General features: G+C 40.0%; 1 protein-coding gene across 1 annotated transcript; it reads left to right on the forward strand.

Moving 5' to 3' along the window:
* The first annotated feature begins 8,623 nt into the window (after positions 1 to 8,623).
* LOC117264539 (patched domain-containing protein 3-like) lies at positions 8,624 to 16,692 on the forward strand. The gene is made up of 4 exons (XM_033638571.2): positions 8,624 to 9,429; positions 11,597 to 11,718; positions 14,418 to 14,563; positions 14,840 to 16,692. The coding sequence occupies exons 1-4, from the start codon at positions 8,710 to 8,712 to the stop codon at positions 16,411 to 16,413; spliced, it is 2,562 nt and encodes an 853-aa protein (XP_033494462.2). The 5' UTR covers positions 8,624 to 8,709; the 3' UTR covers positions 16,414 to 16,692.
* The last annotated feature ends 382 nt before the right edge of the window (positions 16,693 to 17,074 follow it).

Genomic DNA, 17,074 nt, shown 5'->3' on the forward strand with positions numbered 1-17,074 from the left:
AAGAGAGAAATACATTATAATATTTGCAGATAAATCATTGAATCATAAATCTAGTCTTTAAATTGTTTCACATTGAAATACAATAAATGTTGAATAATAATTAGCTGGACGTGTACTTGATCATATTAATCAAATGTCATCCTTAACTTCAGTCCAATTGTGTACACATCATAATATAAAAGGAAATGTTACTTAAGTCTCAAAGACACATGGCAAACACTCAGGCAGCATGGAATGTTTGAAGACAGAGAGGAGAAAGTGTGGTCCTGCTGCCCCTGACATATAGATGTAGATGTGGGAGGAGCTACCAAAAGTAGGTCACTAACTAAACCACCCCTAATGTCCCCTTGAGGATGTGAGGTGAGTACACTTGCAATTTCGACACAATGTGAAAAATGTGTGTATGTTTCTACCCAATAACCAAAATTTTGGTATTATATGTTTCTGCAAACCACAGATATGTAACATTTGAATGTTATTATGTGGTGGATACTTCAAAATTTAACATTTCAACCATACTGTGGTTAATGTGTGTTAGGAGCAATGCAGTGATGTCTTGATACAAAAACAATCACTTTTTGGTGGCATTTTCCCTACTGGTTTCTAAAAGCAGCTGGAAACACAGCAATGACTCGCTCAAAAACACCCAGTTTTGTTGTTTGTTGGTCTCGAACAGCGGTCTGCAGCTTTGCCGATATCTTGCCTAGGTGACATGTCATCCACCATCTCCCCCAACTCCTGATGACAAAATTAGCTCATATACTATGTGGGCTGTGTGTTTTGGTTGGACTAAAATAAGAAGTGACTTTTTTGTCATTAAAAACACAAAAATTCGAGGATATTGTCCTCTGTAAAAAAAAAAAAAATGTTGTCATTCTTTGTGTTCATTTCCTCCCTGCATCTTAAATAATCTGAACTCATTTGTTGCGGATTCATGTGACATAAAGTAGCCTATATTTAAACATGGTTGACTGTGAAACATTAGAACGTCCTACACATGGGGACGTGACCTTTCTCTATGAAATGGCTGGAGGATGCTTCATTTTCTTACCAAGTCAAAGTAATCTTATCTCACACAGTGAAAACAGTGTGCGCATGTCATATGTGTTTATGTGTAGTGACTTCTCTTTAGATTTTTATTCTGCACAGTGAAGTGTTTTTCTCTGTGATCAATGGTTTCTTCCTGGAAGCGGGAGCCAAACAATCAGCCAACACATCTCAACATCATGTTCACCCGAGGCTTCCCTGCTAATTACCTAAGACATTGATTCGCACCCAACATACCTCCGTGTGAAAGTGTGAGAAAGAGGAGGAGAGAAAAGAGAGCTAATGAAGGTGTCAACGGGAGCTTGCCACCAGAAGATGATTGTTATTGGATTGAAGTCATTTGCATTTTGATGTGAACTCCGAGGCTGAACAATACCCGTCGGTGCCTATCTGCTGTTAACAGTCTTTGATAAGCACACAGACAAAAAGCAGTGATTCATTTCAAGGTGAACAAAATAACTGAAGGGTCCTGAAACAGATTACATTTAACTGATGCCTCCATCAAGCTCCTGGCGACCGTCTGCCAGGATCTTCCCCTCTCTGTGATGAAGGAAAGAGAATCCATTTCTCACTCGGAGAATGAGAAATCAATGACCCCGAGCTGGATCTGTGTGAAATGAGATATGAGCCCCGTCTCTGAGGACTTGCCGGGGCTCAGATTGACAGCTGACTGACAGAGGTTAACTGCCAGGGAAGGCCGACTGGCTCGGAGGTGTAAAACTGACCCTCTCAGACCCTGTGTTGAGGGCAGGGTTGAGACATGCAGGCCGGATGTTGCTGAATCCCCAAGATATTCCTGTAATCGACCGTTAGCCAAGGCCCTGACCCCTTATTGCTACGCCTGTCAAGCTTCTGTCTCTTACAGCATGTATGTAGTTTACAATTAAAATAGTAGCAGATTTGCTGCTCAAAATTCACAGTTGCTGTTAAAACAATACATCCCTGCTTTCAGTCAGGTAGACAAAAGCAGCTGGCATCACTGATCTTCCTTAGACGCCAAGTGACGCTGGTAGATTTTATCAGTCATCACTAGCTACAATACAATAGCTTAATGAGGTTGCTGAAAACAAGGTGCATTTTCATCCACCTTTTTTGTGAGCATTTTTTATTTGCTTTAAAAAACAAGTCTTCCAGTTAGGCCAATGTCAGAGTAGGTCACACACCGGAAGAGCTCTGTTGAAATCCTGCCTAACTTTGAGTCAAAGTGCTTATTGCCAAAGACAACCCATCCAAAGCTGTGCAGAAGGCTGGTAAACACGAGGAAACTACTCAAAGACAAAACAAACCTTCAGAGGAACAGTCTACATATAATAATTAGGATGACAGGACAGAAGCTAACCAAAGTGGGCAACATGCTAATGCTACTAGCAACGCACCGCTAACCAAAGCCAAACCTAGCCAAACTGTCTGTCCAAGTCTCTGCTGACCGAGCAACTATCACGGACGCGACCAGACAATTTAGCACATGGAAATAGCCCTCAACGATATGGGGACAAGACTGGACTGGCAATACTCGAATCGACTTGCATATCCCTGTCAGATTAAATTGCTGCTCTTAAACTCAAGATGGATGATCTTGAAAATAGATCGAGGTGCAACAACATATGTATAATTGGCTTATCTGACAGAATTCAGGGTTCGCAGCCATTTGCTTTCATGGAGGTATTCCTGAGAGAGGTATTCGTTGCAGAGGCTTTTCCTATTCTCAGTCAACAGGGCCTATAGAGTTACCAGCAACTGCAAATGACAGGACAAACCTCCATGGCCATTCATTGTGCAGATTCACCACTACCAAAACAAGGAGTGTAACCTGAGGCTGCCAGGTAAACAGCGGTGTACTCCAAGGCCAAGTCAGTCAGACATTAACTGGAAACGCACCTCAAAGACGATGTCAGCTACCTTGAAAAAGCTGGGTTGATCAGGTATACCACTCCTGTTTCAATGCTAAACCAAGATTAATCATTGTCTCGGCCCACTTAATTGCCAGTCTTGTCACTTTGGTCAGTGTCTACGCCCAAAATTATGACGATTGTAACTTTATTGCCAGATTGTTCTCTATAATTCCCAGCAATAATAATTACAACTTGATAAAAGGGGGCAACTTTAACTGTGTTCGATAGATCATCAACCAGAGCCTAGATTCTCTCACGAAATCGGCGTTGCACTGACGTGTAGTTACATTTCTGGGGAGGTGCACGTCAGGCTACAGCGTAGGGTACGGTGTCTGAGTCGATGCAGAGCCTACGCTGTAGGTACGGCATCAATTTGACGCAGACGCAAAAGTATGAATCCCGCTTAATTTTTCCCTCTTGGTAGGAACAAGCGCCTCCTAACTTCAGGAGATGGATTAGAGACTCTATGTATTTCAGAGAATCAGATACACTCTAAAAGGCGCCTTGCAAAAATTAAGAAAACCTGGACCCCCTTCTTAGAGAGTTTACAAGTACCACTGAATGAGTTTAAAAACACATAATCATTTATCTTATTATGTCCCCTAAAGATTTGGAGTCAACAGTATAAGTAGGACGATTGGGAGGGTTGGGCTGGGTGGCTGGGTGGGGAAAGGGCAGGTTATCCTCACATTTATATTCATTGGTATAGTGCATCTGTCCTATGTTCAGCAATATATTCATTGCCATTGTGTACTGCATACAAAATGCCATCAAATGAAAACTCAAAAAAACAACAACAACAAAAAAAAACATAAAAAAAAACGGAACAAAAATGCTGAAAAAACCCTCAAAATATCACGGACAGGTTTATACACATTGCTAAGGTGGACTTCTTGGTGTATCGATCAGTGCAATGAATGAGTTAGCGAAAATGTGGTTAATATTTGAACCTCCTTTGGATGGGAATCTGGCTAATGTCTCCTGCTGACCTAATAATGTCTCCAGCTTACTCATTTTAAAGCTATTGTGAAAGAGCTCTTACTGTAAATATGTAGGCCTACTTGATGGCTATAAATGATGACGTGCTCATGATTGTGGCTAAAGGTGCACGTCCCGGGCAAAAGGTCAGTTTGTAATCTATGTGGGTGACATGAACATAAAAAAATAGCATTGTTCTGGTACTGCAGAGTAGAACCATCACTTTTGGCTAATTAGAATTAGTTTGGCCTTTTAGTTTAGTCAGAAAGAAGAGGAAAATTCTCCATATTCAAGAAGGTTATTAGGCATGATCTGAAGTATATACAAAATACAATACTTGATGGTAGGGCAGTATGGAGGGGTTACATCTTTTGACAGACTGCATGTCCAGCCTGGTACAATTGATTTGCATTATAAAAGCCCTTTATAAATTATTTAAAGAGGTTCAATTCCCGAATCATTTTGTACAATATTCAAAGGTAGGCTATGATTAGCATTGGAAACTTGGATTAGAGTGACACAATTTTGTTAACGATGCTGAACTCAGTTTAAGGCAAGCAATGTAATAACTAGTCTACAGTGATCCTGACGTTACAGTATTAACTGTGTATTTGAACAAACAAATTCCTTACAAAAGTTGGAATTACAGCGTGGCTGGTTCTAGCTTCCAAACAGTAACATAGGATGTCTAAGTAATCAACTCGATTGACTGTACTAAATTTAACATTGTCAAAATAGCATGAAAAAAAATGTTAGCTTTACGAGAGAAATTATGATTGGCTTGGTTTTTCAGTAGACATTTTCACTTCAGTGTAATGAATAATATGAGGTTCAATAACACATACAGAGGAATTAAAGGTCCAGTGTGTAGGATTTAGTGGCATCTAGTGGTGAGATTACAGAACTTAAACTTGCCAAGCGTGTAGGAGAACTATGGTGGCTGACGCAAAAACAGGAGCCAGTGTCTGGTTTGTCCATTCTGGGCTACAGTAAAAACAACACGACAGACTTTGTGGACAGGGACTCGCTCCATATGGATATAAGCGGTTCATTCTAAGGTAAGGAAAACACAATTCTTATTTTCACGTGATTCTAAAGTGATGTAAACGTAATTGAATATTACATTTCTGCTAATATATCTCCCTAAATCCTACAAACTGGACCTTCAAAGCATTTTGATAAATGAGTCATGTGTTAGGCTGCTTTGCAAAAAAATTTAGTTGACAAAACAACATTATGGCATTTTAAATTCAACAATCCACATGTTACTATTTTTCATTTACTTAGGTGAAATCAAAGTGTAGTAACGTGGGTCCACTTTCACTGAATTTACTCCTTCTGCCAGGGTCATGCTTCCTATCAGAGGGTAACTATCAGATGACATCGCTAGTACACAATGATGAAATACTGCACAGTGGATGTGCTAGTTGTGTAAAAAACAACAACAACAAAAAAAACATAACTTGTAACCCAGCAAACCAATGATGTTCTTTTGGCCTTGGAAGTAAGACTCAGTTGTTACTGTAGTTAGCCTGACATGCTAACGATTGCAGCTTACATCTGAACGTTAGCCTGACATGCTAACGATTGCAGCTTACATCTCAACACATAACCACACTGATTAATTTATTCCTCGCAGTTTTGCCCTTGTGCTTTTTGGTTTTTGGAAAGTCTACACTGGTAGAAAAGATTTCTGCAGACTTACATCTATGGAGTGTTATTTTTTCAAAATATACACCTCGTCTCAAACTCTTTATCCAAGCTTGACAGACTGGCCATAGTTACTTTTCACTGCTGAGTCACAGTTTGTGTAGGAAATAGGTTTATCGGTCAGTTATTAAGCTGTTAATGTATTTCCTAATTCGAGGAAGCTCCAGCTCTCATTGTGGAGAGGGTGCCATAGCATTGTTCCGACCTCTCATTGTTCCGACCTCTCATTAGTCCGACGACCTGTTGTTCCAATATGTGATTATACTAGGCTATACTGTATTTGTGTACCATAGAGGATCAGCAACGCAACAAAAGTAGGCTACTGGTCGAGATATAAGTGCCACAGAGAGAAGAGAGTGAAACACCATAACCTCCTGTTATTAACTCTGGGGTTGGGGTTGTGTGGGGAGCTCTCCATGGTGCTGAATGGCTCATGGCGGGCGTATTTCTGCCTTGATGGTGCACCGCGACCGGCTCTGGGTCAGCTGGGAAAGGCTTGAGGTGAAGCAGGCTCACGGCTTATGTGTTTGTCACTTTCTTTTTCATTTTAACCCACACCACGATCTTTTCCTAACCCTAACCAAGTGTTTTTTGTGCCCAAACCTAACCAGACTTTAACCACAGGGCATCATGATGATTTCGGAACAACGGGACTTCGGAACAATGAGTTTAATATGGTCGGATCAATGGGCTGTCGGACCAATGGGCAGACCCTGTGGAGGGTAAGTAGCTGTGTTCAAAACCGTCCACTCACTCACTCACTATTCCCTATTTCGTGTTTACTATATAGTGCACTACATGGGGAAAGACTGAACGAGATTTCGGACACTAACTGAAATTTTCTGAACGTCGTTGTGTCAGTAGCTGCGCCGCATACTCCTGTGACGCAAATGGACGCGCCGAGCATCATGTAAACAAACCGGGCGCTTTGAGGATGATCGAACTGTATGGTGGTTGTACTTTTTGTCAATAAATTGTTGAAATGTCAATGGCGTGGACGTTTGGTTTTGTCAGCTACGGTTGTGTGGCTGCATTGCGAGCTGTAATAGCCCACGATAGTGCACGAGCTACAAGCTACCTGGCTCGTGCGAGCTAAGTGGCTATTGTTAGCTCGTGAGCTAACAATAGCCCACATTGCATTGTGGTATACGGGAGTAAAATATAGGGTACATCGTTTGTTCACTTACATTTGCTGTGCATTGTGGGTATTTTATAGTCCACTATATCCACCTTATTTTCGAACACGGAAGTAAATAGTGATCAACTTCCGTTTTTTTGTGCGTGACTTCCGGTCAGCCGCTTTCCCTCATGCTTTCCCTTATCGGAGCTAACGGTGCAAGCTAATTTTTTTTCAATTTTCAGTTGTTTATGTTAGTCAATCAGTTAGTTAGTTAGTTAGTTAGCTAGTCTGTGTATTTTGCATAACGTTAGATAACTGTGCCCACGTTTACATTATAACGGAAATTTATTCCCTCTAAACGTGAATAAATCGCACGTCAATCATAAACTATGAACCAAAAAAGCACAATCTATCCCGAGTGAGACAAACTGCTTGATCCCCGTCTCCAGTGTACCAGCAGAGAACCTGCAGAACCGAATCAGCGAAAAAACACACCGGGCTACAAAGCCTCTCTACGTGAGCAGCTGAAGCTGCGGCTCGTACCCTCGACATACAGACACACAGACGGTGCTTCTGCATGCCAGCCAAACGTGTGCACACCTGTGAGAAATAAATATGTGAGGTGTACGCTGCTTTTCTATCTTTTTTTCCCTTTTCTTTCTTTCTTTCTGTCAGCGACATACACTCCTAACACAGGACGGGTTGTTTTAATTGACTGAGTTGATCATTAAGCCATAGTGATGCCGCGGATCGGCTCTGATAGCACCTGAATCAGCATGTACGCATCAACCATCCAGCCGTTACAACATGATTGAGCTAGCAAAGCAGTTTTGTGTTGCTATGTGTGGTATTTATTCAGTTTTGGGAAATCACGATGTCTAGAAAGCATCAGTGGCTGCAGCTGACAGGGACAGCTAACGTTAACACTAGCAGCAAAGCTAACATCAGGATCGTCATCCGTTAAAAGCCTCCCGTTGTCGGATACGACATGAAACTACTCCAGTTAGCTCAATCATGTTAAGACATCCGCTGGAGAAAATATTTTTTTCACGGGCCACTTTGTGAGTTTAGTGAGTTATTACAGACACGACTAACGGCTAACAGCTAACGGTTAGCCCAGCTAATCTACGATAACCATGTTATTAATTACACACAGAGAAAATACTGTTTGTTCAGTCATTGTGTTTATAGACTTTACAAACATCAGATTAGTCTAAACGGTGATATAGTGACGTGAAAAATGTTATACATATATATATATATATATATATATAGCTAAACTCAGCAAGGTAAACAACAAGGCGATTCCCATTTACACAGCTGGTTGGCTGCGTTCTGTTTTGCCTCCGTGTTTCCGTGAAAAATAAGGTGGATAGTGAATGAAATTAACCACGGAGAATTCGAACAACACTACAAAATGGCGAACACACTATATAGTGCACTATATCCATGATAGGGAGCGATTTCGAACACAGCTACTGTTTTGCTGCACAGTTACTGACATTTACAACACGCAGTATAGTTGAACTTTAATCTCCAACATAAGAAACAAGCACGTGCAACAAGATCCTTCTTTATTACCTAGTTTTTATTTCAGTATTCACATGTAGCTGCCTGATGTTTTCATAAGGAATACCAATGATGTGGCAGAATGCACTTATGTAGTTACTTAGTAATGGCACACTTACATCATAAAGTAATAAAATACATTTTCCTTGCCTGTGATTTTGCAAGTCACATTTTTATCAGGTCTTATCATTTGTCTGTTTGAAGAGTTGATTATCACCAAGAGGCACGAGATTTCCAGTAACACCACATACTTTTCCCCATTGTTTTAGTTTCCTGGTATTTTCAAGGCTTCATTGACCAAAGAGACTTCCTCCAACTTTCCAAAACAGGTGTGTGCAGCCTTTAAAAGGATGCCATCCCTCTACATGTGTGCACACTGTCCAACTGTGCAAGATGGGCTGCAGACGCACTGACTGCCTGGCAAAGCCTCTGTCAGGGGTTTTTGAGAAACTTGGATCACTTGTAGGCTCCTGTCCTTTTTATTTTTTTGTGATTCCCCTTATACTCTCAGTGGCGCTCGGTGGAGGCTTCACTTTTCTCAAAGACAGGGAGGACAATGACTTTGAACGGCAGTACACACCCACAAAAGGACCCTCGAAGGCAACGAGAGCTTTTGTCAGGGAGAACTTCCCTTACAATGACTCCATGTTTTCAGAGGACAGGCTGTACGACAAGGGCAACTTTGCATCCCTCATTGCTGTGTCGACTAACGGCTCAAATATACTAACAAATCCAGCCTTTGAGGACATCATCAGACTCAACAATAAGATCCTTAATATCACTGTGAACAATGGGAGCCTTGGATTCAGCGAGGTGTGCGCAAAAGCCAATGGAGAATGCATCTCAAACATCGTCCTGGAAATTATTAGCTCTAATGAAACTGATCAAACCAACATCACCTTCCCCGTATATACCCACAGATCCAGCTCAGTGTTCCTAGGCTCTGTGCTCGGTGGGGTTATCACAGATGCCAACAGCTCAGTCGTAAGTGCTCAGGCTGTAAAACTCTTCTACTACTTAGATAACAAGGAAAGCACAGCTGATGCCTCAAAGTTATGGCTAAGAGGATTTAAGAGACTGCTATCAGATGAGACGGGCAGCAAACACATTGACGTAAGTATCAAACTGCTTTCATTAGTCTTTCTGAAAAACTTCATGTATTTGCCACTGCTGTGTGTGATAATTGCTGAGCCTTTTTGCTTTAAGTAACAATGACTGAATTAATGAAGAGACACAAAACTACCTCATAAAATGATCAAAAAAAGATACAAAATTACCTCAAAGTGACATAGAACAACTGCAAAGAAACACAAAATTACAATAAAGGTCACAGTTACCTCAAAGGGACACAAAATCGCTGCAAAGAGGCACAAAATGACCAAAAAGACATGACAACAACAAGAGACAAAACCCCCACAAAGTCTGTGTATCTTGCTCCTACGTAAGAGAGGTGCTGGAGCCTTTTGCATGTCTGTGCTCCAAGATCCATTGTCCCATAATCCACCCGTGCTCCCATGAGGCTTTGACGTGTACCAATTGAGTATTTTCAGCTTTTCAGTCAGTCGTAGATGGTCAATCAAGACCATCTATGAAAAGTACATTCAATTTTTAAAGCATTTTGTTACTACTCTTATTTTTTGAAAATATTTTATAGATCATTGTGCAAAGATTTTATTTTATTTTTTTCAATCAAAAGCTTCTTTTTTGACAGTGATGTATATTAATATCATAATGGAAAAATTGTCTTCCTGGACCACAAACAAGACTTCTGAAGAGCTGTTTTGACTGAATGCTCTGATTTTAGGCTGATTTTGGGCTGCCAGCTTTGCACTCTGCCAGGGATGACTACAGATGAAAACTAGCTGCCTAATTAAACTTTTCTTTTTTAACTAATCTACTAACTTTTATGCTCTGCACCCATATGAAAAACTCAAAAATCAAAATGTTCTGATTCTTTTGATTCTTTATCCTTTTAACTGTCCACTTACATTTTCTGCTAAATTGATCTTCCTAAGTGATTGTCTAATGCAGGAGTAGAGAACCTGCAGCTCTTTAGCCCCTCTCCAGTGGCTCCCTTTGGCACTGACTAAAAAAATGTGGAAATGATGGACAACTTTTTGTGGCTTTTTTGATAGGACAGACTTAAGCATGAAATGGTGTGGGGGGGGGGGCGGGGGGGGGAGGAATGACATGCAGCCAAGGGCCGTGGGCTGGAATCGTTTCATGGCAGCAAGAACACTGCCTTTGTACATGTGATGCCGGCTCACAGCACTGAGCCACTGAGTGCCCTGAACAATTACTTTTAAACATTTTAATTTTTAGTTATCATTGTTGTAGGCTAAAATTATTCTTACATTTTTCCAATTGTAAAAATATGTAGCCTAGACACCAAAAAAAAAAAAAAAAAAGTTTCAACATTTTGTCAGCTATAATGTGTGCATCATACGTATATGGCCTAGTGCCTTTTCCTGTAATTTTTTTGAATCTCAATAGCAGTGGCTAGTCTTGAGTCTTCCCAGTGAGGCTTGCTATGAATTCCAAATCCCAAAAAGGAAAATTCTTGGTGAAAAATAGATACATTAATAGTGCATGAACAGATTTGTTTTTTCACCACCAACGCTGTAACATTAAAGTACCAAATAATCATAAATAGCCTACTGCAGAGTAGCCACAATAAAACATGTTAATGAATGCTTATTTAGACCTATCAGTAATGTTGATAGGCTATATTTAGATTTAATAGGCTGTGTTGCTTACAAGAGTAAAGATTTTAAAACTTTCTTGTGCCATCATGCATATAATTCTGGTGGAGAAAAAATGATTACATTTTATTTTATGTAGATTCAAAAATGTTAAGTCTAAAAATATTTGCATTAGAAAAAACAGAAACAATCAGAAATTGTGACACGTAATTATAAAATAACTCCTTGAACACATTTAAGACGACAAAATGGAGGATAACCATCACTGTAATAAAGGTGGATTTCATCTCTTAGCTGAACATGCTGCTGCACTTAGATATTAATCTAAAATAAGTTCTGTCAATATGGAAAAAATAAGCATATAGATGCTTTTTCTGAACATATTAGCCACAGCCTGTCTGCTCTCACTGTATCTTTACACCTCCTTTTCAGATAATGCTATTGGCAATGTTGCAGACACACTTGCTTTGTCCTGAAATCCAAGCTGTCACATTGGTTTTATTGCTGTCGTGACATCCATGTGTAAACACTTTTTGTCTGACTTCACGTTGGCGTCTCTCTGCTGTACTCCATTGTAGGTGTCTTACTACACCTCCAAATCCAGGCAGGAGGAGATTGACAGTCACACCACAGATGGCTTTCCTTTATTCCTCATCACTTATGCCTGTGCTATCACCTTCTCAGTGATATCCTGCCTGAGGTAAGGAGTGATCAGAGACTGTCTCACAGTGAACGATTTCCTGACCGCGGGCCAAGTCCGAAACACACAGAGCTGGTGTTTATCAAAGTGACTGGTACAGGAAAGCCACATGCAGGTTACATGGAGTTATCCTAACAATTTCAGCATCGCTGTGTCCAAAGCTACAATTCAAAAAGGTTTTGTTTTCATTCATATTAAGTTATATTTTTTTAGTTATTTCAATGTGTATTTAAAGATTTAGCTTAGTTTCTGTGAGGTACAGCTCAGGTTAGGAATTTTATACAGGCAACGTCTGTAACAGCTACAGTAGATTGGGACTGTACAGGAAATGGAAAAAAGTACCTGATAATTTAAAAAATAATCAAAAATTATAGAGCTGAACATGAAGCTTGATATACTGAAGGTAGTTTTTTTTCTCTCCATCAAACTTGATTGAGGGCCCGGTATACGTAGGCTAGCCTACTATATTAATTTCCCCAGAAGTCTTGTTGTTATTGTTGTATGCCTACTTTCAAAACTTTATCACTGGTTTTAAAGCGAGACTATGTAACTTTTGAAAGAAGAAATAGCACAGTCATCGTATTACAAATGAAAGGTTGAATTCAGCAGCAAATTAATGCACCCTGTCTCAGTTCAGCAGACTCAGAGGTTTTGCTGCTACAGCTTTAATTAGTCTGGAATGACCAGTAGCATATAGTGGCTAATGTTAGCTAATGTTAGCAAATTTAAAAATAAGGATATATATCTTTGTAATTGACTTTTTAATTTTTTTTTTAATTTCATGACTCTTCTTTTCTTGTGCTACTGCAGGTGTTAGCATTTAGCATTATCCTGTGGGCTATTTATTAATTCAGTTCAACTCAATTTTATTCATATTACAAATTACAGTTTGCCTCAGAGGCCTTTACAACATATTTATCATGTGTTCACAATGGCAGCTATTTATCTAAAGGTGCAAAAGCCCAGCTTTAAAGAGCAACTTAAGGTCCTGTTTACCTTACATGTTAGGCAGAAAAATGAATTGTGAGAATCCCTCAGGGCTAATAGATACGTTGAATGTATTTACTTCTTCATAAAACATTTGAAAATCAGATTTTTCTTGAAAGGTTGAAACCTGCACTGTTGACGTCCATGTTTGCTAGCTAGCAGTTTAGTGCTGTCTCAAATCACATACTTCTGTTAGTACACTTCCACGTAGTATTCTATGTTCACTATGTACTTATTGGTGTAGTGCGCAAATTTCGACAGGGTAGTGTTGTCTCAAACCAAACACAGCCGTTGTGCACTCACCGGAAATGATGACAGCAAATTAGCTAGTTAGCAAACTAGCATTAGCATTCGCGTTATCGTTCGCGGTACTTAATCATTACAGACTGCTAAATTAACCCAATAAACATACTGCCGGCTTATACCCGACAACAGTATAGTGCTGCTTAGTGCAAAAAACACATGTATTTGTACAATGCAGCAACATTCGCGGTCGCACAGTCCTCTGCCGCCATATCCTGTTTGAAAAGTGGTCCCTCCCCTTCCACTATGTAGCCAAGATGGTGACCATTGAGTGCACCATCCGGGTACCCATAGTGCACTGCATTTTTCCATATTTCTCAGTGTGAACACACTTATGCACTCAAAATAGTAAGTGTAAGTACAGAAGTACGCAGTTTGAGACAGCATTCTCCTTCCCTTCCTTTGCTAACACATTGCTGCGTGTCTTGGTGCGTTGCTAATGTTGTGCATGGATGCGCTAAAAGATAGAATTTATTGAACATGCCTATATTTTTGGTGAATGATGAATAGAATGCATCAGTGTTATATTATATTTTCATATTGTACACTCACAACAGTGAACGATGCTGGTTTTACAGCACCTGAGTATTTATGGCATTGACACGACGCGGGTAGCCTCCTACTGAAGCCAGTTGTATGAATATTTGAAGGACTTTTATGAACAGATTAGTAAGTTACAGATTCCAACGGAAAAAATCTCTCATATTCACGCAAAATGTGTCTGAAAAACAAAGTGCGAATGTCAGCCATATTTGCAACAAATTTGAAACGAGACTTCGAGTTGAGGCACCCAATCAGTCTTTGGAAATATATGTGAATGATGATCACAAGATTCTATTTTATTTAAAGAAAAAGAAAAAGAAAAAACAGATGACAGCTGTGTAAGTTCATTTGTTGGGAGGGTGAATCCAGTTCAAAATTCAAATTGTTAACTATGAATGTGAACTAGCTCATTTTAATGTGTGTAAACTGAACTTTGAGCTCACATAAAACACTGGTTGCTACCAGTCAGCATTATAGTGTGAAACGTGCACATGCATGAGAACAAACCATATGAGGACACCACATAAAACATTGCCTCGTATGTACCCGCTGACATCAGTGTTTGGTGTGGTAAAGGTGTTACATACTCAAAGGTTTCAACCAAAGAGGGCAGTGGAACACCATCTTCTTACCTTGGTATTAAGTTACTCGTCAAAACCTTTTTAGTACTTGCTAAAAATGAATTTATTTAATGAATTTATTTCACAAATCTCCGACATTAAGCAGGTTAGTTCTGAGGCTGCTCAGGTTGAAGTTATCAAGATAACATTTGTATAAATGGACCTCACTTACAGTATATTTTTACTGAATAGTTAAATGATTTTGCTTTCTACACCAATAACATCCTATCTCTACCTCCGTGACAGATTGGACAATGTGAGGAACAAGGTGTGGGTGGCCGTCTTTGGCGTCTTCTCCTCTGGCCTGGCTGTCCTCTCCTCTTTTGGCTTGCTGCTTTACATCGGAGTGCCATTTGTTATTACAGTCGCAAACTCTCCTTTCCTGATACTCGGTGAGGAAAAGCTGCCTTGTCCTGTTTTGTTCCAGACTGTAGTTTTAGCTTGTAGTTTGGCATGCAACATCCATCAAGTAATATAATGCATTTACATAAAAGTGAATGTAAAAAATACCTCTGTGGTGTTTTGCAAGGCATTAAATTGAGCAGTATTTGAACCGCTTCATGTGGTCTCAGGTAGATTAAACTGCAGCACTCCATCATGTTTAATGAGCATTTTATGTTTTACTGTAAAATCCTGTAAAATGTTTAAAGTGATGATCATTTTTCCAGGAATCGGTCTTAACAACATGTTCATAATGGTGTCCGACTGGCAGCACACCCACGTGAAAGACTCAGTGCCGAAGCGGATGGCTCACGCTTACAAAGAAGCCATCATGTCCATCACCATCACCGCCCTGACCGATGTCCTCAAATTCTCTATCGGCGTCATGTCGGACTTCCCAGCCGTGCAGTCGTTCTGCCTCTACACCAGCACCTCCATCATATTTTCCTACATCTACACAATCACCTTCTTTGGAGCCTTCCTGGCTCTAAACGGGAAGCGGGAAGCCAGCAACAGGCACTGGCTGACCTGCATGAAAATACCATCAGACAATTCTGATCATCATTCTGAGATATATAACATCTGCTGCGTGGGAGGCGACTATGATAAGAACACTGGAGCAGAGAAAAAACAAGCAACGAGTAATTTCTTTAAGGATTACTACGGCCCATTTTTGATCAAACCCTGTGTCAAAGGAGTTGTAATCTTCCTTTATGTGGTGTATTTAGCCGCAAGTATTTATGGGTGCTTTCACATACAACAGGGGATTGAGCTTTATGATCTGGCAGCTGATAATTCCCACGTTACCAGGTTTATTATGAAGGATAGGGAGTATTTTTCAGGTTATGGTCCATCTGTGATGGTAATTGTAAGTGAGGAATACCCATACTGGGATAAAACTAAGAGGCACCAACTTCAGGAATGCATAGAGGACTTTAAGAAGCTCGAGTTTGTAGATGAGGATGTCTATTCATCCTGGCTGGATTCTTATTTGTCATATGGACAAGAAACACATTTAAACCTTAATCATAAAGATGTTTTTCTCAAAAATCTATCTCAATTTTTTGATGTATTTCCTTTTTTCAAGCAAGACGTGAACCTCACTGGAGATGCTGTGTATGCATCCCGCTTCTTCATTCAGACCGTCGATATCACTAATGCCAACATGGAAATTGACATGCTTAAAGGTCTCAAAACCACTGCAGGCAAATGTAGCACAGCATCTATGTTAGTCTACAATCAGAAATTCATCTTCTACGACCAGTATGGCGTCGTAGTGAGTAGCACGGTTAAAAACGTTGGCGTGATCACAGCTGTGATGTTGGTTGTCTCTCTCCTGCTGATTCCAGACCCCCTCTGTGCATTGTGGGTGACTTGTTCGATTGGCTCAGTGACTGTAGGGGTTACTGGTTTCATGGCGCTTTGGGACGTCAGTCTCGATTCCATATCCATGATCGCTTTTACCGTCTGCATCGGCTTCACAGTTGATTTCTCAGCTCACGTTTCCTACGTCTTCGCCTCCAGCAAGAAAACGAGTCCTGACGACAAAGCTGTGGACGCTCTCTCCAGTTTAGGCTATCCCATACTTCAAGGGGCCCTGTCCACCATTTTAGGTGTGGTGGTGTTGGCAACGTCTGAATTTCACACATTCAGAACATTTTTTAAGATCTTCTTTCTTGTCATGTTTATCGGGATGCTTCACGGCCTCAGTTTCATTCCGGTAGTTCTGACATTAGCAACATGCAGTAACTCACAGAAAGATGAACGTAAAGACAAAATTTTGAGTATCAGCAAACTATGACCACAGTTACACTGCATGTGTAGGTAGTTAGACATATTAGATAGGTACATTTACTTGTAGATCCATTCATAAAAATGTTTTCATTTTCTGGAAAGAACATGTATAAGTTATATTTTGTAAGTTATTTGTTTTGTTGTTGTTTTTTTAATGGATGAGTTTAACAATTAACAATTTTCACTGGTTTTGTAAATAGTAATTTTGCATCCAATGCAATGGAATTTAATCATATAGCAATCTGTATTTTATACGTGACAATAAAGCCTTCTGTTTCACCCTGAATTGTTTGTTATGTGTTGTTTCTGTGAGGACAATGGACTGTACCCAGCTCAGAGCTATATCAGTCATCAGATTTGGCTGTTCAATATGAATATTCAATTAGTTGTTCCTTTTTTTCCATATAGAGTTTGAGGGTTTGAGTGGGTTTCGGCACGACAATTACAGTGACGGTGACATTCACGTAATATAGTGAGCAAGCCAAGTTAATCTGGGATTTGTGCAACATCTGTGCTGATACTAGATATCAAACAAATGCCAGAGACTAAATTGTATAAGGTTCCTCTGTTGGTTTACGTTGCTGTAAATTCACCACTTCTGAGCAGAAGAAAGAAAAATATCTCTGAGCCTGACCAGGTGGGGACTGACCATTGTTTCAACAGCACTA

This window comes from Epinephelus lanceolatus, chromosome 20, assembly GCF_041903045.1.
Source record: "Epinephelus lanceolatus isolate andai-2023 chromosome 20, ASM4190304v1, whole genome shotgun sequence".
NCBI lineage: Eukaryota > Metazoa > Chordata > Actinopteri > Perciformes > Serranidae > Epinephelus > Epinephelus lanceolatus.

Excerpts from the sequence above, each read along its gene's own strand:
- LOC117264539 (XM_033638571.2), top strand. The coding sequence starts at position 8,710 with ATGGGCTGCAGACGCACTGACTGCCTGGCAAAGCCTCTGTCAGGGGTT. Across the intron at positions 9,430-11,596 it reads CGGGCAGCAAACACATTGAC|GTGTCTTACTACACCTCCAA; the intron begins GTAAGTATCAAA and ends ACTCCATTGTAG. Across the intron at positions 11,719-14,417 it reads TCAGTGATATCCTGCCTGAG|ATTGGACAATGTGAGGAACA; the intron begins GTAAGGAGTGAT and ends CCTCCGTGACAG.